Genomic DNA, 27,110 nt, shown 5'->3' with positions numbered 1-27,110 from the left:
ATGTGCATCTAATTATCTATCCATGTGCACACATGCACACACAATGGATGTCTATGTATGTGATTGGAAAGGCTGTGATTTAGCTTATTTAACTTAACAATGAACTACCTCTATAAAAATACTTTTTTGGCAATGGGATTCCTTTACATCAGCATATATTATGCCGGAGGCCATTTAAGACCCAGACTGAAGGTACCCACCATTTCTCCCTCTTCTGTAGGTCCCACAGTCCAATTTCACTGAGCATGGAGGACTGGATAGAACTCTTGTTTCATCTCTGTCGCTCAAAAATTAGCTGACATGGACACTACAAAGCTTTCCAAGACTTATCCCTTCTTCCTTCCGTGGGGTTGAGTGAACTAATGCAGGACTGCTCCCATCCTGTTCTGGCCTGGAAGACATAGTCCACAAGCTGACTGTGGATATTGAGTCTAGCAGCTCAGAGTGCTACCTGTAGAACACTAGGCCAGCAGCTGCTTCCAAAATAACTTTTGAAATAATTCTTTCCACAGGTCTATTTGCTAATTAGCTTTTTTGTTTGTTTTAATGAATGACTTTGACCTAATAGTGCAAAGGAATGTGTGTCATGTACCGTAGTGACAGCTAGAATGAGTGTGTTTTCCTTTCTGCTATGTGAACGGTGTTTCATGAGGCTGTGGTGCAGCAATACGTCCTATTAGAGTCTTTTCTTGCAATCTGTGCTTCTGTTAGCTGTCACTCCCATATGTTAAGTTACAGATCATCACTTGTTTCGGCATAATCTGAAACAATTCAGCACAGGCATCCAAAATTAAATTAAAACACATGTCCAGTTTATGTACAAAAACGCACACAGATTTGTATACCTAAGTGGGTAAGCATTTACTGCAGTTCCATTTGTGTGTCAAGTATTTGCATGCTCAATGGCAAGTTATCGCTAACATGGTTTTCTTTTTTTTGTATAATAAGAGTGTCTGTTCATTTAAAAATACTTTTTCTGGCACATTTTGGGTGCACTTTTGTGCAGTCTTTAATCACTGATACACACTGGCTGGCTTTCTTACCACTCTATGCCTTTCTACCATGGTACTGATAGTAAATCTGAATCCATTTTCATCCATTAGGGTTGCACTGGGTGAAATTCAATCCTGAGGTGAAATTCATCCCCATGCAGCATCCGCATAAAGCCTGTTGAACACCTAGATCCCTCTTTATTTTGAGGGGTTAAGAGGAACGATTATGGTGTATACTCCACAGAGTCTCTGTGGGGGTCCAGCCAAGCAAGTGGCTGCAAAAATACATTCCTATGCGTCTCTTGTGTGCCGGCAACTTGGTTCCAACACCAGCCTATGGGGGACTGGCATCAGTGGTCAGATTGAAGGTAAAATGGGGGAGGGAACTGATGCATACTTATACATATGTTATGGCCACAGTATTCTTGTGCAATTGGCAGAGAAGGCTGAAGAATGACTTGTTATATTTGTGGCACTATTGGTTTAAACTTTTGCTTTACATTCAGTCGGTAAGTACAATCTGAGACTTTTCATGTGTTTGAATAGCATATGTTTAAAAAGCCTGAATGCATATGGAAATTAAACCTGCTTTTGCTTTAACTTTTGATAAAAACTCAGCTCTCATGCTTACATATGAAACACTCAGCACACAAGTGACATTTGCTACAGCAGCACAGTCACCCGGGGTCACTCCATTTCCTCTTGAGTTTTACCTCTTCACAATGGAAACTAATTTTCTTAACTGTGAAGACCAGATAATTATGAACCAGAAGAAGTTTCTACTGAAGGGGACTCTGCCCTGTTATAAGCATATGGAGTTAAGAGAGAAAATTGATTATATATATATATATTATCCAAGAAACCCTTAGTCACACGAGTTTCACAAGAAAGAAAGTAACAGATGAGTCATTATTGGGTTTCAGTTTTTAGAGGCTGGATGGTGCTGAGCACCTCACTTGATGGGCTGAGCTTCTGCAGCTACCGTTGAATTTAGTCGGAGTTGAGGTTGCTCATACCCTGCAGGTTCAGAATACAACACCAGTGGAATAGAACCATCTTTTTAAAAACATTGAATCCATTCTTTGGGTATTTCTGGTAAGTCTCTGACTCTTTTCCTTCTGTGTTTATTATAGCTGCCCAGAGGAGACTGTGTTAAGAATTCTTTGCAATGCAGACTCATTCCCACTCACATGCACTCAGCATAGGACTGCCCATCCTGCACTCTTGCTTAATGATCCAGTAAGGAAGCAAAGCCTGAAAACTAATCCATAGTGGAAATAAATTAGTGACAGTCGCACTTTAATATTAAGCCTTGGGCAAAATTCCAGCCTAAGGGCACTACTACAATTAAACACCTGCGGCTGGCCTGTGTCAGCTGATTTGGTCTCACGGGCCGCAGCTAAGGAGTTGTTTGATTGTAGTGTGGACGTTGGGGCTTGGGCTGGAGGACTGAGCTCTGGGACCCTCCCGTCTTGTGGGGTTCCAGAACCTGGGCTCCGGCCTGTGTAATTAAACTGCCCCTTAGCCCGAGCCCTGAGTCAGCTGACACGGGCCAGCCACAGGTTTTCAGCTGCAGTGTAGACATACCCTTAGAGTCTCTGCCAAGTGACATCAGCATCAGTACTGCTCTAATTTGCTCTAAGTCAACATGGCCACAAGGGGCCATTCCAGCAGCCTGGCAGTACTAAGGGACAGTATCTAAGGGACTCGTATGGCCCTCGTTGCCATCTGAGCATCTCATCTTTTTAATGTATTTATCCATACAACATCCCTGTGAGGTAGGGAAGTGTTGTTATTCCCATATTACAGATGGAGACTGAAGCACAGAGAGGTTAAGCAAGTTGCTCAATGTCACACAGGAAGTCTATGGCAGACCAGGGAACTGAACCAACTCTCCTTAATCCCAGTATAATACTTGTCCATCTTTCCGCTATGGCTCTGTCTGAATTTTCTCAGCTATGCCTGCATGCTGGGGGAATCCTTACATAACCAGGTAAGCCAGTTTTGCAGCTTTGTGCTGATGGAGTGGGGCAAAGTAGCCACAGCAGCCAGCCAGAATCTTGTCCCTAATTTTTTCTATAACCATGGGTGCACTCAACATACAACTCCAATAAATTATTGTGTAGGAGCTTTTTCAAGAGGGCTTTATAGTGCAAATAACTCAGAAGTTGGAGACACTATCTCATAACTGCTGAATCAGTGGCAAAGTGTTTGAGAAGCATGTGCAGCCACAGGAGAAAGATCAGTAGTGAGGCACATTACCAGTCATAGATTAGACACATATTTTGACTGCAGTGGAGAATCAAGAGTTCAGGTTTAAAACTAAGTGGCATAATATTCTCCTTTGAGAGAAAAGCCTTGCGGAGCTTTTGTAAAGTCCTGATAGTTCAAATGTGACCCCAATAAGAGGAAAATTTTGCTTTCAGCTTTTTCTTAGTGTAAAACTGCTGTAAATCTTAGGCTTGCTCAAACCAAACAGCACATCCTATGCAACATGTTGTGCAGCTGTAGTTATAGTAAACAAGCCTTACCACGGGTGGGCAATTTTCAAAATGGCAAAGAGTTCTCATTTTAAAATCATGACATCTCCCTGATCTCTGTTATAAATATTGTGGTTTTGTTTTGTAGGTCATAAAGGAAGAGTCTTGCATGTAGCACTGAGCCCAAATCATAGCAGGATCTTTTCTCTTGCGGCTGATGGAATGGCTTGTGTGTGGAAATACTGCTAATCTGGCGAAAGCAAGGACTTTCAGGAGGATTATTCTAGTTAGTTGTGGCAACTTTTTTCCATTGACTTTTGAAAATGAGCAGTTAAAGGTTTTTGGCAATGACAGTAATATAACAAATCTGCATTTTTCCAAATGAAACATGGAATAAAGATAACACCTTTGTTCAAGAGAAAGCACTCTTCTAGTTAGTTCATTATCACATGGAACGTGCTTGAGCCCAAACTGCCCATGCTTTAGATGAAAAACATTCTAACTCTGATTAATAATATCACATTTGTTTTCCTTAAACCCATAACACATGCACAGAGAGCCAACACGAGGACTATGCACCAATTAAGTCTCACTTAATGCCTGTTTTGAGCCATAGGCCTAATGAAAAGTTCTATATTGGCCTATTCTCAGGAGTACAGTCCATTAGGGTATGTGTACACAGCCCACAGAAGCAAGCCTCTCAGCCTGGGTTGACAGACTTGGGTTAGCAGGGTTTGTGCTAGCACAATAAAAATAGCTGTGTAAACAGTACTTTGAAGTTGGAGCTCAGATTCTGAAACCTAGGGAGGCTTTTATTAAACCCCACCCCTCTGTATTTCAAAAAGTTTTTAACATCTAAAATAATAAATGCATAATAATCATAATTATATGGTCTTTTTGTAACTTACTAGTCAGTTACTTGTCTATGTCCAGGAAACAGAGGCTGTGAGTCTGTGTGGCTTTTGGCTTAAGCTGTGGTGACTTACGTCTTTTGTTTTAGAGGTCACCAGTTTGATCCCCTGCATTAGCAAAGATTATAGCTATCATAGTTACATAGTTTCATACTTGCTGGGGCAAACTCTCTTTGATTTTTTAGTAAGACTTTGCCTGAATAAGGACTGAATACTGACATAAGCTAAATAAGGACTGCAGGATTTGGCCCAGTGATCAGCAACCTCTCATTCAAAGCATTTTAAAGCCTTTGCAACTCCATGGATGTCTCTGACGTTCTCCTTCCACCATCTGAAAGCAGGAGAAGCAATGGACTTGGAATGGGCTAATGAGAGACAAGAGAGAAGGAAAGGCTTGCCTCTGTTCCCAAAAAGACCCTTGAAACATTTTTTGTGTGTGAAAAGAGCCCTGTAGGAGTAGAAACTCATGGCCCTTTCTGTCTGAAAAATATTAGAATAGAATAGAATGGTTCCTGTAACTCAGCTGGGGAGGTGGGAGTTGAGATGAGTGATATAAAGTCAGCCCATGGTTTTCAGACAGAAAAATTCAGCTGCGGTGGAATGGGTGACGAAAGGCAGACAATGTTAAGGGGGCTGCAGAGGCATCTAGAAATGAATCTACGATGGTCACATCTTTTATTCTCATCCATAATTTAAAACCACATCTCTGCTGTTTGTAAATCACGTAAGAACTGACTTTAGGGCTGGAGAGCAGACACCACCAGTCGCATTTTCTCAGATGTCACAAGCACATCAAAAGTTGTTCATTTACAAAAAGTGTGATATAGCCCAAAACCTCTGGTTTAGTGGCCACCTATTGTGGTCTTACTTCAAAGCAGGTTGGAAAATAAGAACTCTTTGGTGGTGCACGTAGAAATAACTACAAAAAAGCTGAGGTCTAAGAACAGGAAATTATTAATTCAGAGTTTGTCTTCCAGTATGAACATGGCTATTGCAGCTGATTTTAACAAGCATTTAAAATCTGTGACCAGAATAGTGATTTTCCCCCCCTCTCAGTTGCAGGAAAAGCAGAGGGAACAGTAAACTGTGAATTTGTTTATTTTCTCCTACTTATTTCTGGGATTTTTTCCCATTTTTCTGTTGGGGAAGTTTGAACATCATAACCTCACCAACTAGATTAGGGGAGATATTTGTTTTGAATCTGATCATACTTTGCTTGATAAATTGGAAGGGGATTCTCAGAAAATACAGTGCTGTGAGGCTGATCCTTTCTCTTTCTTACATTGCAGAGGTCCTTAAAATGTGAAATCTTGATTTATTCTAATTTTTCCATTGGCATTACATTTAATGGTGACGTGGGAACTTGTTTCTCTCCTTGGGCTGTCAGAGTTAGTATTTGTTAAGCTTCTGAGCACACAGCAAAGCCCATCTTTTTTCTCTCTTTGCTAAGACTGTTGAGAATGAAGTAGATTGAGATGGATATATTTATGGGCAGTCCTTTTTCTATGTGTATGTTGTGTCTTTTCATTTCTAGTATCGGTACCCAGAACACTGGATGGGTACCTAGAGACGTATTTAAATAAATAATTAAATTAAATTACATTAAATTAATGCACTAATGAATGCATCCATCTTAAGTATTCATGTATTAAAAAACACAATAAAAAGACTGTGGAATGTTTTTGTTGTTACTGCCTTTTGTGACATGGATGTGATGTAATTTAGCACTTCTGCCATAGATGGAACACTGTAGAATGAGTATCAGAACAAAGAACTGCACAAAAATTATGTCTACAAATAGCAGTCTCTTGAACTTTTGAATAATCTGTTCAAGGATTGCATCCTCCTGGATTCTCTAGAATATAACAAGGTTGTTCTCAGAGTGCTGCATAACTGAAGAGATTAGAAAATTTAGATCCATGGAGCTCTTCGATTAGCTTACAGTATAACCTACTGAAATGTTCACGAAAGAACAGACATGGGGTTTGCTTGCTTAAATTCATCACCTTATCTTACATGCATCAGGCCTTCACTGCTACAGGATGGTCTGCTGTGATGATTCAATGATTAAATGATTATGCCTGTTCATTTCTCACTGGCTACCTCATTAGCTTGTAGTAAGTGGAAATCATTGCATTCTAGATGGCAACATGTCATTAGCTAATCATGGGTTTCAGAGTAGCAGCTGTGTTAGTCTGTATTCTCAAAAAGAAAAGGAGTACTTGTGGCACCTTAGAGACTAACCAATTTATTTGAGCATAAGCTTTCGTGAGCTGTAGCTCAAATAAATTTGTTAGCTAATCATGGTCACTCTTCCCTATCTATCCAATAAACTTTTATTGGCCATTGCCTAGAGGGGGAGATCTGATCGGAATGGGTGCTGTTTTCTTGATCTGAAGATCTTTCCAGTTTAGGTGAGAGGGCATTTCAGTATCCAGGCTCACTAGTGTCTTTGCTGTAAATGCCAACAAGTTTAAACAGCGACAGAGGTATTTAGGTTATTTTTACTATGTGAATCCTGAGCCACTAGGAATGATGCTGAGTCCAACTGATCTTACAGAAGCCATCAAACAACATTCAGGTAAAATAATTGCTATTCACCAGAATCAAACTGGGGAAGATTCAAGACATTTCCCTAGAGAAGGAAGGCTTCATATTTTGTGCATGCTTATCACATGTCTTCTAGCCCAGCACGTCTCTTAGACTTTACTATGCCAGACCCCCTCTTTCCTAGTCTCCTGGGTTCTGTTGTGCTAGGAGGACCATGAACTAGGGTGACCAGACAGCAAATGTGAAAAATCGGGACTGGGGTGGGGGGTAATAGGAGCCTATATAAGAAAAAGACCCCAAAATTGGGACTGTCCCTATAAAATCGGGACATCTGGTCACCTTACCATGAACTTTATCTGACTGTGAAATGGAGAAAGGATGAATCTTTGGTTTTGAGCAAATTGTTGTTTTTAATTGACAAGTATGGTGTCTCTAACATCCAAAATGAAGGTAAAGAGAAGGAGCAGATTAGAAGAAAAGAAGAATGAGAAAATGCTACAATAAGGCGAAAATAAGAAAATGACAACAAAACAAAGAGTGGACAGAAAGAACAGAGAGTGAATTAAGGGGAGTTTGTGGGGAGAGAGAAACACAAGATAGAAACAGTCCCAAATGGCAAGTGTCTTTGAATATCAACTACATATTTGCCTTTACATTTTTTACTTTAAAAATCTTTATATCTTTTTCTCTCTACTTGGATTTTTAGAATCACTTCTGCACTAACCACCGGCTTTGTGCTGGTAAGAGAAAAAGAAATTGTTCAGACTTTTATTCAATAGAGTACGATTAATTTTATTCCCTCTGTTTAGGCAGAATATTTTGGGTGTAAATTCCAGTCACTGGGCCAAATTCAGCTCTCAGATACATTGGTGTAATCCCATTTGGCCTGGTATCCTTCTATCCTCCCTTATTTACCCACTATGTGTGTATGTGGTTCTTTTTACAGAAGAATAAGTTAAATAAGTAATAGCAGGAAATATGATTCCTAACTGAAAGCAGTGGTTAAGCACTGGAATAAATTGTCTAGGGAGGTTGTGGAATCGGAGGTTGTGGAATCTCCATCATTGGGGATTTTTAAGAGCAGGTTGGACAAACACCTGTCAGGGATGGTCTAGATAATACTTCGTCCTGCCTTGAGTGTAGGGGACTGGGCTAGATGACCTCTCAAGGTCCCTTCCAGTTCTATGATTCTATGTAAAAACTATTTTAGGAGGAAAAATACTAAATACTGCAAGTACTGACTTGGTGCAATAGAAACACTCATGAAATATTGAACAGAGATTTTTGTATTTGGAACTTTTAGTAAGAAACTTAGTTTCGGCCCCAGGAATTTAAAGTTCTCTGTCTTCCCTACCCACATCAAATGCTATTGGTATGACAACATGCTTTTTTTTTTTTTTTAACTCCAGCAATATGTCAGCTGATGCTATATGCATGGCTGGTTTTAGTCTCTGTTTTGCTATGTTGTGTATCATCTTCAATGCTTAATGGCTCATAAAGAATGCAACAAGATGACATTTTAATTAAAATCATATGCAATATATCTCCACCCATTAAATATTCTTTTCCCTCTCATAAATCTGTTAGCTATTTCCTATTGCTGGAGAAAAAACTCTGAAGATATTTATGGAACTGGAAGTGGCTGAGTTTATCAGTATGCACATGACAATACATCATTTTGGATCACAATCCTGTTGCTGGAAATGTTGGAAAAGTGGTCTGATCATTTCATGGCTAAGATATCACTGAAATCTAGCTAACTACTGACACTATAGTCATGAAATAGGACTTTTATATTTTACCAGCTAGTATTTATTATACTAATATTTTATCTAACCAGAGAAATTGTCTATCATTTCACTTGAGGGTTTTATATAGGTGTGACACTCTGTACCTTAAAGTAGCACCCTGGAACCTCCATATTTACCACTGTCATATAATTATGATATGTTTTGTACAAAGTATGCCTTGTGAGGTATCATGTTAAAAGTCTTAATCAGTTGAACATTAATATCATGTTGGATCGTATGTACTGTCATTGTATGTGAACTTATGAGGTATTGCTATATATGTAACTGAAATATGTTGTGAGGTTGGGAACACCCACAACCAGCCTTTCAGTTGCAACAAAGGTGGTCCCATCAAGAAAACAATCCGCTATCCCCGAGGCTCCTTAGAGAAGGCATGTACTCAGTGGAGACGGCTTGACCAATGGGGACTGACTGACCCCCAACGTCACAGCAAGGATCTTTCTAGCAGCTGGAAGAAGGTATGAAAAGAGAGACAGTGACATCATCAATTGGCATCTCTCCCCCACCATCTCAACAGCGGGAAGAACATCTGGAAGAAAAAGATTTTGAACTGGGGAAGAGTGGTCCCAGGCTGGAAGGGTGTCTAGTCTATGTATTGAGGAACTGTAAGCTGCTTGTACCATCTGTTAGGGTGAGACATTGCTTGATTCAAATCTTGCTTAGTCTGTTCAAGTTAGAATTTAGACCGAATTTCTATTTTATTTTTTAGGTAAGCAGCTTTGATCTCTTTGCCTGCTACTTATAATAATTTAAAAGCTATCTTTCTGTAGTTAATAAATCTGTTCATATTTTATCTAAAACAGTGTGTTTTGGTTGAAATGCCTGGGGGGAATCTAAGCTCAGGTTAACAAAGGTGATGCATGTCCACTTCTACTTTCCTATGAAGAAATGACGAACTAAGTAATGAACTTACACTGGTCAGGCTTCTGACCAGTGCAAGATGGTACAGTTCTGGGGTGCAAGACTGGACAGCTGGGGGGCATTGGTTGAAGCCTCCCTATCTATGGTTCATGAGTGGCTGGGAGACCATTAATGTAACTCAGTTGGGTGTGTCCCTGCCTCTGGATGTCTGTGTAAGTGCAGTGCCTGTCAGAGGCTTGTAACTTGACATCAGCATCACATATGAGAGGCAGCCCAAGTTGGTGGGTTTGGAGGGCTCAGCAGTCCCACAGTCTAGGTTGCATCCTGCAGACCCTGTCACAATGGAGTTTTCAGCTGAATGTTTAACATAATGTATGTTATAAACAAGTATATACCCTGACTGGTTTGCAAATAGTTTACATGTTCAAAACTGCACATAATATTTTTACTGCAAGAGACAGGGTGTTCCAGATAATTGCATATTTCAAGCCACAGACTTTATTGCCTTTTCTTTATTAAATGCAAAATATTATAATGTAATGAAATGGTTGAAGTTTTGAAATACATAGACGTTAGGAAATTCAAAATCATTAGATTTCACAGTCAAATAAACTTCCCTACAAAGTATGCAGTCTTTGAAACTCCTCAGGCTGCCAGACCTAACAGCCCCCTTCAGAGGGCCTTCAGAAGATGGGGGGTAAAAATAAATCATGGGTTCTTCAGAGGAAGGAGAGGCATCAACAGTATTTCCAGGATTCTGGGGTTATTCCTAGAATCTCAGTGACTCTCCAGGATTTTTACGGAAATCCAGATATAGATATGTGTAATTATTCTCAATATGCAATTAGGACCAAATTCTATTAAGTTCAGTGAGAGTCGGATTGGACCTTGAGCTGAAATGCTCATTATCTATACAGAGATCTAGTAAATGTGCTTTGTAAAGGTGAAGTAATACTCCTCTCCTTAGCCATGAAGCACCTGTGTAGCCCCTCTGTGGCTGAGAATACAGGGCATATACTGTTATAGGAGAATGCTATGCTTATGTTGTGCTGGGGTTAAGGTAATTTCTTTGCTGAAATCACATATATGAAATTTGTGCCCCAAAGTGAATTCTGATGGGAAAGTTACAAGCGATTGAAGGGGCTTATAGTGAAATTACCACTTCAATCATAGTATGTACATGAAGCTATTGCATAATACTCTGATCATACTGACTTCATCATTCAAAAATAAATTTTGTTACAAGTAAATATATATCAGAGCAACAGAAAATCAGTCAGTGATTGACTCAATCTATAAGTCACCCCCTATGGTTTTCTTTATCCAGAGAAGATGCGTCTTCGTAAGACGAGTGTAGACACCAGGGCTTTGAACGGCACCACACTTGTTTTTCTTGCCAAAGGAGGTGATGCCTTTCAATTCACCATTACATATCAAAGGACCACCAGAATCCCCCTAAAGAAGAGGAAGACAAACTTGACATCAGAATTTACAAAGGTTTGAAAACACACCGCTAATTAAACTGGTGCATGTGTGTGTGTGTATGTGTAGACAAGGTCTGAGGAAAGTTTTCAGAAATTAATTCTTACTTCTATGGGTCTTTCCTAAGAATATGTGTTCTGTATCTAAAACAGGAAAAAGGTTTGAATCTGATCCATTCATTTGTGAATTAAATAGAGAATAAATCTAATCTAGTAGTAATGAACATGTCCTTTTTTTTATAATCTGAAACAAACTGGAAACTTTGCCCTTTGAATGCAGAAAGTTTCTGGAAATAATTAGTAAATCTAATCGAAAAGTAAAACTTCTATGTTTGGTTGGAAAATTAATCATCTAGTAATGTCCTTGTCGGGGTGTGTATAAAACAGATAGTACAGTGTGTTAACCGTTTTATTGCTGGATAGAAAGGCTTCTATGAAAATGGAGAATTGGACAAAACCTTTGAAATCATCAGTAAGTCAAGCCATAATATACCAGACAAAGTTGCCAAGAGGTGTGATTTTCCCCCATGTCCCCAGTGTATATAAATGGATGGAATATTCTGCAACAGACAAAAGTTAATCCTTTGTCTTTTTCTCCTCTTTCTCCTGATTTAGATTATAAGTAAAGTGGATTTGAAGATCTATATTAGGAATTTTGATAGTGCCCATCAAAGTAGTATCTACTTTCCTGATCCTTCAAGCCCTCATTGGTACTACTCATGTGATTAAAGTTATAAATTTCTAAAGTATATTCAGGATCAGAGACTAAGTGGTTATAAACTAAATCAGTCTTTGTTAAGGCCTGAAAATGTATTACCTACACTAGGATCAATTTAGTGTATAAATATGATGTAGAATAAATGTTTTTAGACTTTCTCAAATATTTTTAGAACAACAGCTTTGGATCATTCCTGATGACAGACTGTATGAGAGAAAGATGCATGACGTGAAACAAAGGAATGGGAGTGACTATTAGGTATTAGCCATTACTTCTGGATAGATTGGACAACCTCCTTTTTGAATCTACCAAATGCACTTGGGTGTTCCTTTACTGTATCAGAAATGAAATGATACAAAGCCATGAAATGACTCATGAGAAATATAAGCAAGACTTGGGTCTTGACTCTGCTTCCATTGAAGTCAATGAGAGTTATAGAAATGACTTTAATAACAGCAGAATCAGACGACTGGGGCCTCATCTTGTAAGGTCTTGAGCAACGTTTGTAGAGTGGTTTTTGAGCACCCTCAACTCTTCAGAGGTGGGTACTCACTGCTTCACAGGACTGGCCTAGGAACCTCAATGCAAACATGTACTTATTTTCTGTTGGAGTGCAAGTATATTAAGTTCTCAATTATTAAATTTGTCTCTCTGCATAAAATTAGAAGCTATAAGGCTAGTCATGAGTAACTGGGGTAGGGTCTGCAGTGGGTACTCAATTATTACCTGCCAGAGAATGTGAATACTAATGTTTTTGTAAAAGTCCACTTCTTGATGGATGATTCCACTTATAGCAAAAAACATTATATAATAAATTAATTATGTAAACATTGTAGAAATATGGCTGTTTATGTATAGCTATCACCACTTGATATGGCTGAAATTTGTTTTATCATTTGACTTATGTACATATGAAATGCACTAGACCATGTAAAGCCTGTTCCAAAGCTCAGTGGAGTCAATGGGAGTCTTTCCATTGATTTCAGTGGCTTTTAGAATAGGCCCATGTAGCTTAATCTGAATTACCATTGTAGAGACTGGACATTTCCACTGCTCTTTCTCCACTAAAGACCATTTGACTGCAGAAAAGGAAAAATATTTTCCTCTTTTCCCTGCTCAGAAAAGCATAAAAGTCCAGTGGCCCTCAAGATAGTTTACAAATCAGAAGCTTTGATTTTAAGTCTTAGGAAATCAGATCAGCACAGTCCTTTATAACTCCCAGACACACAAAGGGCTTGTCTACATTACCCGCTGGATTGATTCAGTGGGGGTCGATTTATTGCATCTAGTCGAGCGCTCTCCCGTTGACTCCGGTACTCCACCAGGGCGAGAAGCACAGGCGGAGTCGACGGGAGAGTATCAGCCGTCAACTTACTGCAGTGAAGGCAAGTAAGACAAGTAAGTAGATCTAAGTACGTTGACTTCAGCTACGTGAATAACGTAGCTGAAGTTGCGTAACTTAGATTGATCCCTCCCCGAGTGTAGACACTTGTTTTGCAGCTGAACTAAAGACCTGAGCATTCTGATGGGCTCATCATACCCATTGTTCTATATTTTATTTTTAAGAGCCTCTAGATGGGTACAATCAGCATATCTACTTACAACACATGAGTCTTTTCCTCCGTTCTTATCTCCAGCACACACCATGTTCATAGTTATAATGGGTTTATAATTATAGTGATTCTGATCATTGCAGGTTCTTCTGTCGATGATGGTGATGTTGACTTCCCTCAGGATATCAGAAAGTTTACGCTCTCGATTCTTAATTATTCCCCATCCTGCTACTTGGCAATTTGTTCCTGGTTTGGGATCAGTGTCTGTGTTAGGTAGCTTAATGGTTTTCACAGCTTTATTAATTTTTGCTGTTTGTTTAAGCTATTGGATAATAAGAAGACATGGTTATTGCAGGGGGAGCTGGTAGTAACCCCTGTCTTTAAGTTGCTCAATACTCTCCATTATGATTATGAAATATTTTTGTGACCTTTTCTTGGAGAAGATCTCATACCTTTGGTATTCAGCAGCAGACTACTCTTGAGCTAGGGAAGTGCCTTTCATTTGCCCCATGAAATTTCATTCAGCTTTCCATAAGATACTATGAAAAATCATAATTTCCCTTCTCTGGCTTATGGTCATCAGAAAATTTTTGGCAACTTGCCAAAATAACTGAACACAGGAATATTCCAAAGTGCTGGGCTTATACCTCTGCCAAAGCAGCAAAACCACTGTATTGGGAACATCTGGGAGTAGGGCTGGTCAAAAATTTCCATTGAAACTGTTTTCTGACAGAAAATTGGGTTTTCATTAAAAAAGTTTTTGTGTGAAATGTGTCTGCTTTCTGCAGAAATTTTTGTTTAACTGAAAAACTAAAAAACGAAATATTGTGACATACCCAGACATATTTCTATTTAGAATGGCTTTGCAGTGCTTCACGTAGGTTGGGAGTTTTATGCTCCAAATCTCTTCTATGGGCTGGCTCTCTGGCTGGCCTAAATTTCCCATGACGCATCATGACCAAGGACTCCTATGATGCACCTTCTTCCAATACCAAATTGGGAGAAAGTGATACATTATGGAAGATGGAAGTAGAAATTACCACATCTGAGGTGGAAGTCAAACTCAAACATCTTAATTGGACTAAACTGGGGGCCCAGGATTACTCTCCATCCAAAAATATTAAAGGAACTGGCACATGAAATTGCAAGCCCAACAGCAAGGATTTTTAATGAATCTGTAAACTTGGGAGTTGTATCCTATGACTGGAGAATTACTAATATAGTACCTATCTTTAAGAAAGAGAAAAAAAAGTGATCTGGGAAACTACAGGCCTGTTAGTTTGACCTCAACTATATGCAAGGTCTTGGAACGAATTTTGAAAGAGAAAGTCATTAAGGACATAGAAGTAAATGGTAATTGGGATAAAATACAGCATGGTTTTACAAAAGGTAGATCTTGCCAGACCAACCCCATCTCCTTCTTTGAGAAGATAACTGATTTTTTAGACAAAGGAAATGCAGTAGATCTAATCTACCTGAATTTCACTAAGACATTTGATACAGTTCTACATGGGAAATTATTAGTTAAATTGGAGACTATGGGGCTTAATATGAAAATTAAAAGGTGGATAAGGAACTGGTTAAAGGGGAGACTACAATGGGTCATACTGAAAGGTGAACTGTCAGGCTGGAGGGAAGTTACTAGTGGAGTTCCTCAGGTATCAGTCTTGTCACCAGTCCTACTTTATATTTTTATTAATGACCTGGGCACAAAAAGTGGGGAGTGTGTTAATAAAATTTAGAGATGACAGAAAGTTGGGAGGTATTGCCAATATGGAGGAGTACCAGAATATCATACAAGAAGATCTGGATGACCTTGAAAACTGGAGTAATAGAAATGGGATGAAATTTCAATTGTACAGAGTGCAAGACCATGCACTTAGGGACTAACAACAAGAATTTTTGCTATGAAAAAGGCTAATTCAGTCTTAGGATGCATCAGGCAAGGTATTTCCAGTAGAGACAGGGAGTCTTAGTACCATTATAAAAGGCAGTGGTGAGACCTCCTCTGGAATACTATGTGCAATTCTGGTCACCCATGTTTAAGAAAGATTAATTCATACTGGAACAGGCGCAGAGAAGGGCTACTACGGATGATCAGAGGAATGGAAAACCTATCTTATGAGAGGAGACTCAAAGAGCTTGGCTTGTTTAGCCTAATGAAAAGAAGGTTCAGGGAAGATATGATTGCTCTCTATAAATACATCAGAGAGATAAATTCCAGGGAAGGGGAAGGAGTTATTTAAGTGACATGCCAGTGTTGACACAAGAACAAATGGATATAAACTGGCCATCGACAAGTTTGGACTTGAAACTAGATGAAGGTTTCTAACCATCAGAGGAGTGAAGTTCTGGAAAAACCTTCCAAGGGGAGTACTGGAGGCAAAAAAGCTAACAGGCGTCAAGACTAAGCTTGATAAGCTTATGGAGGGGATGGTATAATGAGGTTGCCTGCAATGGCATGTAACCAATCTGCGATTGCTAGTAGCCAATATCTCCAATGGCTGGACACTAGATGTGGAGGGAGCTGCCTTACTACAGAGAATTTTTTTCCAGGTATCTGGCTAGTGGGTCTTGCCCACATACTCAGGGGCTAACTGATCACTATATTTGGAATTGGGAAGGAATTTTCCCCTGGGTCAGGTTAGCAGAGACCATGGGGTTTTTTTTTACTTCCTCTCCAGCATGGGACATGGGTCACTTGTGGGTTTAAACTGGTGCAAACGGTGGATTCTCTGTAACTTGAAGTCTTTAAATCATGACTTGAGACTTCAGTAACTCAGCCAGAGGTTAGGGGTCTATTACTGGAGTAGGTGGGCAAGGTTGTGTGGCCTGCAATGTGCGGGAGGCAAGACTAGATGATCATGATGGTTCCTTCTGGCCTTAAAGTCTATGAGCATATCAGAAAGCTATTGGAGAGCTAGCCCCACAGAGGAGAATGGGAGCATAAAGCCCCTGAACTGGAACTCCCTTGAGGGACCACAATGCCATTTTGAATAGCAATATTTTGTTTTTTTGGTTGAAAAATTTTGCCAAAAAGTTGAAAATTTTCATAGAAAATTCAGAGTAAAACAAACAGACGAAAAAATGTCAGAACAGCCGACAGGGGGAGGGGGAAGAAAACTGGGCTGGGCTCAGCTCCCCTTCCATGGCCCTGGCCCTAGCACATGGCCCCAGTGGCTCATTCCCCCACCCAGAGGGGTACATGGAGCTGGAGCTCCCCTATCTCTCAAGAGTGGGACGTAAGAAAGAGAATTAGGCCAGTCCTGGTGACTACTCCATAGACCCAGCCCATGTCCTCAATTGCCTACTGCCTGCTTCTGGAACAGTAGCCTTTCCTTTAGCCAGCTACAGTTAGTCCTGTAGCTCATGTGGTAGCAATCTACCCTACAGAGCTCAAGATTCAGGGATTTAAGCCTACTGTTGCATAATAGAGGATCTTTTGTAACTGAATAGAACACAACATATTTTTGCCTTTTTCCTTTAAAAAAAACCTAGGAAACTATACATATCCCCCCAAAAAACTACATTAAAAGAATGTTAGATTGCAAAGTCAAGTGCTTGACATTTAGGAAATGGCAGATTTACAGTTGCTTATGAATTTCATTATCACATAGTCTTTAATTATCATATGATATGCTATTTTTTTTCCACTGGACCCCCTGCCTCATTCACTCAAAGGGTGCACTGTCAGGCAACTGTAAATTGAGCTTTTCCTAATTTCCTAAATAACATTCTTTTAATGGATTTTTAAAAATCTAATGTATAGCTTAAGAGAAGTAAAAATATTAAATGGGAGTCAGATATTTGACTAACAACACTTCCTATAACAGGGATCAGTAACCTTTGGCCTGCGGTCCGCCAGGGTAAGCCCCCTGGTGGGCTGGGCCAGTTTTTTTACCTGCCGTAGAATCATAGAATCATAGAATATCAGGGTTGGAAGGGACCTCAGGAGGTCATCTAGTCCAACTCTCTGCTCAAAGCAGGACCAATCCCCAACTAAATCATCCCAGCCAGGGCTTTCTCAAGCCTGACCTTAAAAATATCTAAGGAAGGAGATTCCACTACCTCCCTTGGTAACGCATTCCAGTGTTTCACCACCCTCCTAGTGAAAAAGTTTTTCCTAATATCCAACCTAAACCTCCCCCACTGCAACTTGAGACCATTACTCCTTGTTCTGTCATCAGCTACCACTAAGAACAGTCTAGAGCCATCCTCTTTGGAACCCCCTTTCAGGTAGTTGAAAGTAGCTATCAAATCCCCCCTCATTCTTCTCTTCCGCAGACTAAACAATCCCAGTTCCCTCAACCCCTCCTCATAAGTCATGTATTCCAGTCCCCTAATCATTTTTGTTGCCCTGCGCTGGACGTTTTCCATTTTTTCCACATCCTTCTTTTAGTGTGGGGCCCAAAACTGCCAATGTCGAATAGAGGGGAATGATCACCTCCCTTGATCTGCTGGCAATGCCCCTACTTATACATCCCAAAATGCCATTGGCCTTCTTGGCAACAAGGGCACACTGTTGACCCATATCCAGCTTCTCGTCCACTGTAACCCCTAGGTCCTTTTCTGCAGAACTGCTGCCTAGCCATTCGGTCCCTAGTCTGTAGCGGTGCGTGGGGTTCTTCCATCCTAAGTGCAGGACTCTGCACTTGTCCTTGTTGAACCTCATCAGATTTCTTTTGGCCTAATCCTCTAATTTGTCTAGGTCCCTCTGTATCCTATCCCTACCCTCCAGCGTATCTACCTCTCCTCCCAGTTTAGTGTCTGCAGATTCGGCTGATCACAGCTCCCACTGGCCACAGTTCGCCGCTCCAGGCCAATGGGGGCTGCGGGAAGCGGTGCCGGCCGAGGGTTGTGCTGGCTGCTGCTTCCCGCAGCCCCCATTGGCCTGGAACAGCAAACCATGGCCAGTGGGAGCTGTGATCGGCCGAACCTGTGGACGTGGCAGGTAAACAAATGGGCCTGGCCTGCCAGGGGGCTTATCCTGGCAGGCTGTGTGCCAAAGGTTGCCGATCCCTGCCCTATAACATTAGATTACGTAATACTTTGCATAATAACTAGTTAACATATTCAGATGTCAAGTATAGGCTATTATGTGCACAAAAATATTTTCTATAGGCAGTGCTCCTTATAAGAAGTCAGAAGTCTGCACAGGAAGTTTGGGAAAGTATAAAATGACAAATGAGTGTAAGCATAACAAAGTCAGAAATATTATATAACTAAAGATTTAACTAACAGTTACATAACTAAAGATTTTGTCTAGAGTCTTTGTAAGGCAGGTAGCATGCCATCACATATCCATACAGGATAGAAAGTTGCATATGCTTAAAATTCTGTTTAATAAAAATTCTATACCTGCAGAAGCATAATGTCATTTTCTTTTTCCTGCTCATTAAAGCATGGGTAGCGAATTGATCTTGCAATCTTAAAAATCTGTTGTTCTTTCTCTTTCTTTGAAAGTGAATGAGCTCCAAGAATAACTGTGCCTGTATCACTGAAAAGAACAACATAGTTAATTGTATTAATTATACAAAACTATACATGCGTTCGGTAGTGTTCATTTCTAGTAGGTACTGTACTCTCTTGCTGATAAATACACTGCTGTAATTTGTTCTATAGTGTTCAGTTGCTTAGCTACAAAGTTGATCAATCTCTTTTCGTATGCCAAAGCAACAAATAATAATTAATACAATAATAAGAAACAGCACATTACTATTAATAATTCATAATTATAAATAATTACATGAGCTAAAATCATACAGCTATATCTGTACCTATATGAATTTCACAGGGTCTTGGAGGGGTTTCGGCTTTCGGGATACAAACCTGTCCCTACAGTTTTGGTTCTGGGATTGATAGAAAAGTGGAAGAGATCTATTTTCTGGTTTCAGTTTGGATGCATCAGAAATTTGATGAGGACAGCTATACTGGGAACAGAAATCTTATAAAAACTGACACTTATGTGATTTCTGCCATTTTGGGCTGAAATCTCATGAGAACAACTAATGGAATCTGGATGCTGTTTGATCTGAAATCAAATCTGAACAGTATCATTGCTTTGACCTTGAACCTGAATCCCAAACCTTTGAAATATTTCCGATCAGGATCTCAACACTGTCTCCTCAGCCCACATCTAATTCAGCTCAATTGCCTCCCCTTAAGTGTCTGGCCTCCTTATAGACTCACCAGACAATGGCGGTGTCGCTTACTGATCTGTGCTTGCTAGGGGTTCCTTGAATGGATGCCTAGGATTCTATGCTCTTCTTGGCCAATCAAGGACCAGTTTTATATCAGACCATGCCACTAATTGCTCCAGTGACTCTAAAGTGCACTGTGATTGCATGGGAGGAAGTTGCACGTGCATTTAAGTTGAGCTGGGATATAGGATTGGAGGACATTCAACAGCTCTTCCAATCTCAGCAAGATTTGCCCTTTCACCCATTCAAGCACTGTGGGCAAGGCTATGGGGAAATGATCCTTTTTTCTTAGGACATTATATTGGTGTTTAATTGCTGGTTGAACTTTATGCTGGCTAGCTATTGCATTTTCTCGTTGTTCAGGTCAAGCCAGAATTGCTTTCTGTTTTCCATATGTTCTTGTACACTAATATTGTAACTGTGGGGCCCCAAGTAGTCTTTACAAGGAGCTAAATATATTCACCTGTTTGGGCTGTGACAGCAGGAATTAATCTCTCTCTCTCTTTCTGAATTGTGGGATCCAAGCTTCATTGGGATTGAAAGACTTAACAGGAGAGACACTGTGTGGGGTCTGGCTCAGTGGCAGCTCTAACCCTCTTGATGGGGGTAAAAGGTGGGACTTGTGTTTTAAATCTCATATCCACACCTGGGTGGGCCAGATAGATTATTCGGCTAGGTAGCCTGTCAGTCAGGAGAAAGGTTGGCTCACAAGCTAAATTATTAAGGCCACCCTAGCCAGAGGCGGCAGGTTTATACAATTTTTGGTGGTGCCCAGAACAGGTCCAAGTCCCGCCCGTCCCCACCTGCCTAAGGTTCTGGGAGGGTGTTTGGGTGCTGGGTGCCGGCTCTGGGCTGGGGCAGAGGGTTGGGGTGCGAAAGAGGGTGAGGGGTGTGGTGCTTACCTTGGGCAGCTCCCGAAAGCGACCTGCACACCCCTCTGGCAGCGGCTTCTAGGCAGGGGCGCTGGCGGGGTGTCTCCGCATGCCGTTGCACGCAGGCACTGTCCCTGCAGCTCCCATTGGCCATAGTTCCCAGCCAATGGGAGCTGCGGAGTCAGTGCTCGGGGTGGGGGCAGCGCACCGAGACACCCCCGCCCCCTGAGGCTGTAGGACGGTTCTGGCCACTTCCGGGAGTGGGGCAGAGCAAGGCCAGGTAGGAAGCCGCCTTAGCCCTGCTGTGCTGCTGGTGGTGGTGGCGGTGGCCGGGGGTCCCCGGGCCCTTTAAATCCCTTGGGGGTGGCGGGCAGGGTTGGGAGATGCTCCGGGGGAGGCATGCAGGGATAGCAGGTGGGACCGGGGGAGAGACCTGGCCCCGAACATTGGTGAAGCCGGGGCCCCATGCCCTGAATAATCCTGGAGCACTGGCACCACGGGCCCATATAACTCGCCGCCCTGACTCTAACTGCAAAGAGTTTGTTCATCCTCACCTTCATTTGTTTATCTTGCTATTTCACAAAGTTAATTCATAAAGAAAATAATTTAATTAATAAATATATAAATTAATACATAAATTAAAGAGCTATTTTAGCGTATCCTCAGGTAATGAACTGCATTCATCTTATACAACGAAATGACACAAATTTCATTCCACTTTTGTGGGCAGCTATTTTGTACTGCTTTGAACTTTGCTCAGCAAAATTGTGATTGATTAAGAAAAGAGTCAATAAGTCTTTCCTTGAGTTAACTGCTGCTATTCTATGCCTGCGTCCAAATAGTAGTTAACAAAATATCTCTGCATATAGATAGAAGGTTAGGGCACCTTATTATAGCTTTTGTTATTCACGAACATGTTGAAATGGAGACCACAATTGCTTGGTTGCCAATGTAAATGCTAAAGTATAATAATAAGATTATAATCCCAATTACACTAGCTATACAAAAATATAAGAGATATTAATTTTCATGCTTCAGAAGATAAGCTACTAATTGTCTGGAGTTGGAAGAAACGCACCTCACAGGCATATTATTGCATAATTATCTATTATGACAGGATACCAGAGTAGATGAAACATTAATTTTATTTGTTGTGGCAATTTCTAAAGCATGCTAGATCTACAGTATCAGGCATTAGCTTTGGTTCATATTGTGTATTATTTACTTTGCTGTTAAACTAGTAAGAACATTCTATGAGATAGAAATTTTTAGAAGAACTTACATTTTACAATGGGCTGCCGTTAACACCCAATTCTCTTTGATCAAAGCTCCTCCACAACATTCTTTCCCTTTGATTAGGGCCATATATGGTCTTGAATGTGGAGTCACTGCATACCCTCCAATGATATCCACACATGAATCTAAAAATAAAAATAAACCAGGCTTGACACAGTTGGGACAGCATATAATGTAAAAAAATCCCATTCATAGAGAAAGGGGTAGCGTAATTTTACAATATAATGCATATAAATATATGCACAGACTTACAGTGCTGGATGTAGCTGTATTAGGGGTGGGATTTTTAAAATGGGTCTGTGTTGGTCTAAATCTGCTTCGATTGAGTTCAATGGGAATAGAATTAGGCCAACCCTGATTTTGAAAATCCCACCCTAAAATACTAATGGTCTTGCAGAGCTTTACTTGCTTGAGCTGCAGTTGTTTCCATTGCTAGGTTCATCAGCTTTCATTATGCCAAAGAACCCTGGATCTGACACTGTCTAAACATTATGCAGTGTACTCTGAAAAAGTGGATACACAATTCACTGCATAAATCAGATAAAGTGTTAAATGAACAATATTTTTTCAAAAAGTTTGGAAATGAAGAGATTTATGCCAATTGCAGCATCATTTCTGATGGAATTTTCTGACTCGTGGATAGATATACATTTTTTGAGAAGGGAAAACATGCAAGGTTAATATAACTCTTCTAGACTCCAGTTGCCTCCCTCCTTTGCAGGTTGAGTTAAGATTTTCCCTTCATATGTTATTTTTTGATTTGTCATAAGGCTTAACTTTTACAATCAATGGAAAATAAATAAAAATGTATTCTTTCTCTTACTTACTGATAACTTCATTATTTAAATATATCTAGCTACATGTTGCTCTACACACATCATGAATTACAATGACAATGGATAAAAGCAGCACTTACCTCTAGGAATTACCAGGAGAATAATGGTAGCAGAAGCAGACAAAGTGAAGAGAAGCCCCATTATTGCTGCAGTTTGTTCTTGTATAATACGTGTCTAATATATATTGAAAATGAAAAGGATGTGGTTTTTTTTTTCCTCTGAAGGACATCTGACATTCTGTAACTGTGAAACAAGAAAAGAACCACAATATAACTTCTACGATGTCTTGAGGAAGGTGTCATTTCTAAGCACAGCACCTGCATCATGTATTGATGAGGCATGAAGCTAGGAGCCCCTGAATAGGGCTGGCTGGAAAACAAGTTTAGAATTCAACAAATTGGCATTTGCTGACAAAAAATGTTTGGTTAAAACATTTCTGACCAGCTCTACCTCTGAGGTCAAATCCCAGGCCTAACATTAGCTCACTGTGTGTTCTTGGGAGAGTCACTTGACCTTGCAAGCCACTGAATATCGGTTTCCTCATGTTTAAAATACCTCAGTAACGTGCAGTGTGCTAGTTGGCTTAGACTTGCACATTTCTTGAAAATGTAACGTACTAACTACTATTAGCCTGAGACAAGTGTCAGATCTTGTGCAGTATGATCACTCCTGCTGAGACACAGTACAGCTGATCTTGAATCAGTGTGGACATGAAGACAGAAAAAGAGACTAAAATGCTTTAGGAAAGTGAGATGATACAAAGATTAATTAGCCAAGGAAACTGCTAAAAAAGTGTTTTATTTCATCTGTATCTTATTTAAAGAGGAATGTGCTTAACCGAGAACAGAGGATGTTTAAAAAACTGTTGAGGAGGGGAGTGACCATTATTCGTTTGCTGCATCTTCATACTAACTAGAATGAGGGAGCGAGATTTTCTTATAGTTCTTTTCTGAAATATTCTGATTGTACAGTGTGCCTAAGATTTTGGGTGATAGGAACAGGAAAAGGCCATCCAGCTTTCGATATGCGGCATTTTTTGGTTGATCTTAATCCTACATTTGGGCTTCTCCACATGCTGGCCCTGTCCCTTTACCAAAAGAAATTGAGATGTCTTTTGAACCCCCTGTGTTTCACTTAATTTCTCTGATACCACTATCTTATTTCATATGTTTATTATCCTTTCTGCCCAAGTTCTCTATTTGCTCCCCGATTCATTATTTTTGATGTCTCTTAATTTTTTAAGCTGTTTCCTGTGTGATTTGTTAAGTTTGGTGGGATTGTTAGGGGAATTGATTCATGTACAAATATAATACATCTACTGCAATTAAAAAACCCAAAGACCTTGTAATGAATCTGTGGCCACCTGCATTCAGACACCACCTTTGCCAAAGCCATATACATCTGACATAGAGAATAAAAAGTTGGACACTGTGTTCTCTTCTACTTGTGCAGAAAGTGACTTTGCCATTAGTTTTTTCATTCGCATTAAGACATATACTCTTTGCAGGCCAGCCACTTGACTAGATCCATCAGACCAGAAGCCATGGAACACATGAACAATAGCTGTGTCTTTAGAGTCCTATTTGGCAAAGCATTTATGCACATGCGCAAATTTAAACAGGTGAATAGTCCCATTGAAGAAGATAGTTTTGATGAGGGAAAGATATTTTAGGGGAAATAGTTTGATGTGGTCTCTGCCCTTGCATAGCTGCTGATTGGATGTAACAGAAGTGTGCTTTGATTTAAAGAGTGCTTTGGGTATTTGCTCAGAAAGTAAAGCTACCCATACAATCTGGAGTTCCACCTAAAGATAGGATATAGTGTCAAAGTTTTGCTGATATTGAATGTACAGATGTGTGTATTTTCAAACTTGACCATAGCTAGTAATAATTATCTATTCTTGCTGTCATGGAAAAACATTTCAGTACTGAAACCTCATTCAGCGGACTTGTGGTTTTCTAAGCCATTATTAAAAATAAGAGCGACATGGTTTTGGAGCAGTTATATTTCAATTGGTATTTTAAGATCACTGTAGGTTTTCTACATTCTTCACACTAGGGTCAGACCGTTCGTTTGTAGTGGTTTAGCAGATGACGTGCCCAAGATCAGTGGAATCACAGGTGGTCTGAAATACGGATTCATACCTCTAGCTGCTGGGCTTGCTTTAACGGTGCAGTGGTTTTGTTACTCTGATGGCTACTGCCGCTGGATCTTTCCTACACGATCAGACACTTAGGTCATGAATAAGGCTCTTCCAGCCCTGTCTATCCTGGGCTGCTCTTTGCATGGCTTCTGTGTTGTTAAGTCCCATAAGTTTTCCCTCTCTGACTAGTGTTTGACTGAGGGATTCTTCAGTCAGACACTTTTGTGTGTTCTCCAGCTGCCCAATGCCACACCTGCCATAGAATCATAGAATTGTAGGACTGGAAGGGACCTCGAGAGATCATCTACTTCAGTCCCCTGAATAGGTACATCCTCAGGTCCTTCCCCGTGGGTCCCATGGGTATGACTTAACCCTCTTCTGCTGTTCGAGCCAGTGGCATTTCTCCTGGTCAGCAAGCTTCTGTTGCTCCAGCTCTGTCTCCAGCTCCTGCCATCCTTCCTGCATGAGCAGCCTTTTCCACTCCAGTCACCATGTCTCTGGATCTGTAGCCATCACTGCTACTTCTGCTGGACACTCTGGAATCATCTCCTCAATCCCCAGCATGCCCTCAGGAGGAGAAGGGAGCTCTTCTGGCCCCCCGTATGAAGGAGGTGTGATGCTGTATGGAATATGTGGGACACTTTATGATAAATTGCAGGAAATCTGACCAGATATGCCATGTGAGGTACCTGCAAAAATGTTATAAATTGCCAAGTATGATAATCTTGTTTATATGTTTGTATCACCTTTGTATTGTGGGTTATAGATATGTAGGGTATATCTGTATTTCCAAATTTGTGCTGTGTTTCTGAGTAACACCCCCTGACAGATTGGCATCAGCACTGCCTAGCCTGTTCAATGGCCCATCAGGGGTCATCAACTGTACAATGAACCCACTGAAAGGCTAGGGACTACACCTTATGAGTCAGCAAGGCATGTAAGGGCAGGCAGGTGGACAGAGACCTCTAAGGCTTTTCCATGCCATGTGCTGTGAAGCTTGTGTTTAGAACACAGGAATTACAAGGCACATGGCAAAAGGAATATAAAGGGCAGTTACATCTTCTCCACTTTGTCTTCAATCCTGCTTCTTACCTCTGCAGTACCTGTTCTACAAACTGAAGCTCTGAACAAAGGACTGAATGACCCATCCAAGCTGTGGATGTGTTCCAGAGGAACTTTCAAGCCAGCAAACTCACCAATACTGCTCATATATGGACTTTGAAATCTTTGTATGTATGTGATTGCTTTACCCTTTAACAACTCTCTTCTTGTTCTTTCTTTCTTTTATAATAAACCTTTAGTTTAGATGCTAAAGGATTGGCTGACAGTGTAGTATTTTGGGTAAGATCCAAACTAATATTGAACTTGTAACACGGCAGAACCTTTGGGGTCAGAAGAACATTTTGTATAGTGAGCAGAGTTTTTTTTAAATAACTTCTCACTGTACAGGACGTATGTGCTGATTAGGAGTCAGAGAGCTGGAATGCAATGAAGGGGATATATGATTTCTTTATTTAGCTTCTTGATAACCAGTGTGGGGAATCAGAGGCATAGTTTGTGACTGGTTGGGGAGTTACTTCAGTGTTAACAACCAGGTTCTGGGAGAATCTGCTCTCCCTTTTGCAGACTGCCTTGATCTTGGCATTTTCAGTAAGGGCTGCCCCAGGCACAGCAGGTCAAAGAGGTACCCCATCTTGCCTCAGATCAGCTGCGAGCAGCATGGTTTACCTCCAATCTCTTCAGATCAGCAACAGACAAATCTGGCTCATACAAGGTCAACAACTGCTGTTTCTACAGTGGCTCCTAATTCCTGCTCCTTTCTCTCTTTTTGCTATTCTTTTCCCCAAAAGATCATGAGAACCAGAACCCTTTTTCTTTGTGCTTTTTCCTTCTGCAGTATTTCTTTCACTGCTGTTGGCACTTATGGCAAATCACATTATCACAGATTCCAGCATTGTTACAGTTTCAGGGTAACTTCACCTGCATCCCGCCCCCACTGGTTTTAGTTCCTGGAAGACCTGCAGTAACATAATCATACAGAAACTATCCATAAATGTAATACAATGGCTCCCAAAGATACTGCAATATCTATCACAGTCCCAAATATTTTCATCTTCTTTTCTGGATAACTCTGGAGACAAGGTGTTATTGACCTCTGGCATTTGTTATACATTCATTCCATTGATTACCTAGTATTTTGCGGACACATTTGCTATTGGAGGTAGTTATATGTCTGTGCCAGTATCTTTGCATTTGCAGGTTTCACATCCATGTGCTAAGCTGGGGAAAACCTTTGAGTTGAAGATTCACAGTCTGTTCTTTAAGTTGTAGGTTTATGATACCCAAATCTTGTTTAAACTGGTGAATGCAGCTGCCATCACCTTGCCATTTGGTAACATTACTTCC

At 40.5% G+C, this 27,110-nt stretch overlaps 2 protein-coding genes across 6 annotated transcripts in view; one reads left to right on the top strand and one right to left on the bottom strand.

Annotated features, from left to right (window-relative positions):
- The window catches only part of CDC20B (cell division cycle 20B), a 54,880-nt gene extending 48,836 nt beyond the window's left edge, over nt 1-6,044 (top strand). For 3 of the 5 annotated variants that reach the window (XM_084629135.1, XM_084629133.1, XM_084629136.1), the window contains exon 12: nt 3,621-6,044. In XM_084629135.1, the coding sequence (XP_084485261.1) occupies nt 3,621-3,721 (101 nt within the window). In that variant the 3' untranslated portion in view covers nt 3,722-6,044. Of the gene's footprint in view, nt 1-220 lie in introns of all 5 variants that reach the window. The other 2 variants (XM_084629134.1, XM_084629137.1) reach the window with 2 other exon arrangements.
- Nucleotides 6,045-10,898: 4,854 nt separating this feature from the next.
- Nucleotides 10,899-22,702, bottom strand: LOC311521158 (granzyme A-like; the record flags this gene model as incomplete). Its single annotated transcript, XM_084629320.1, has 5 exons — nt 10,899-11,060; nt 13,407-13,679; nt 18,716-18,854; nt 21,712-21,850; nt 22,642-22,702. 5 exons carry the CDS (start codon nt 22,700-22,702, stop codon nt 10,899-10,901), a joined length of 774 nt encoding a protein of 257 aa, XP_084485446.1.
- Between the last annotated feature and the right edge of the window lie 4,408 nt (nt 22,703-27,110).

The sequence above is a fragment of the Lepidochelys olivacea genome (assembly GCF_965140295.1).
Source record: "Lepidochelys olivacea isolate rLepOli2 genome assembly, chromosome: 5".
NCBI lineage: Eukaryota > Metazoa > Chordata > Testudines > Cheloniidae > Lepidochelys > Lepidochelys olivacea.
This window is presented reverse-complemented; position numbering and strand designations above follow the sequence as displayed.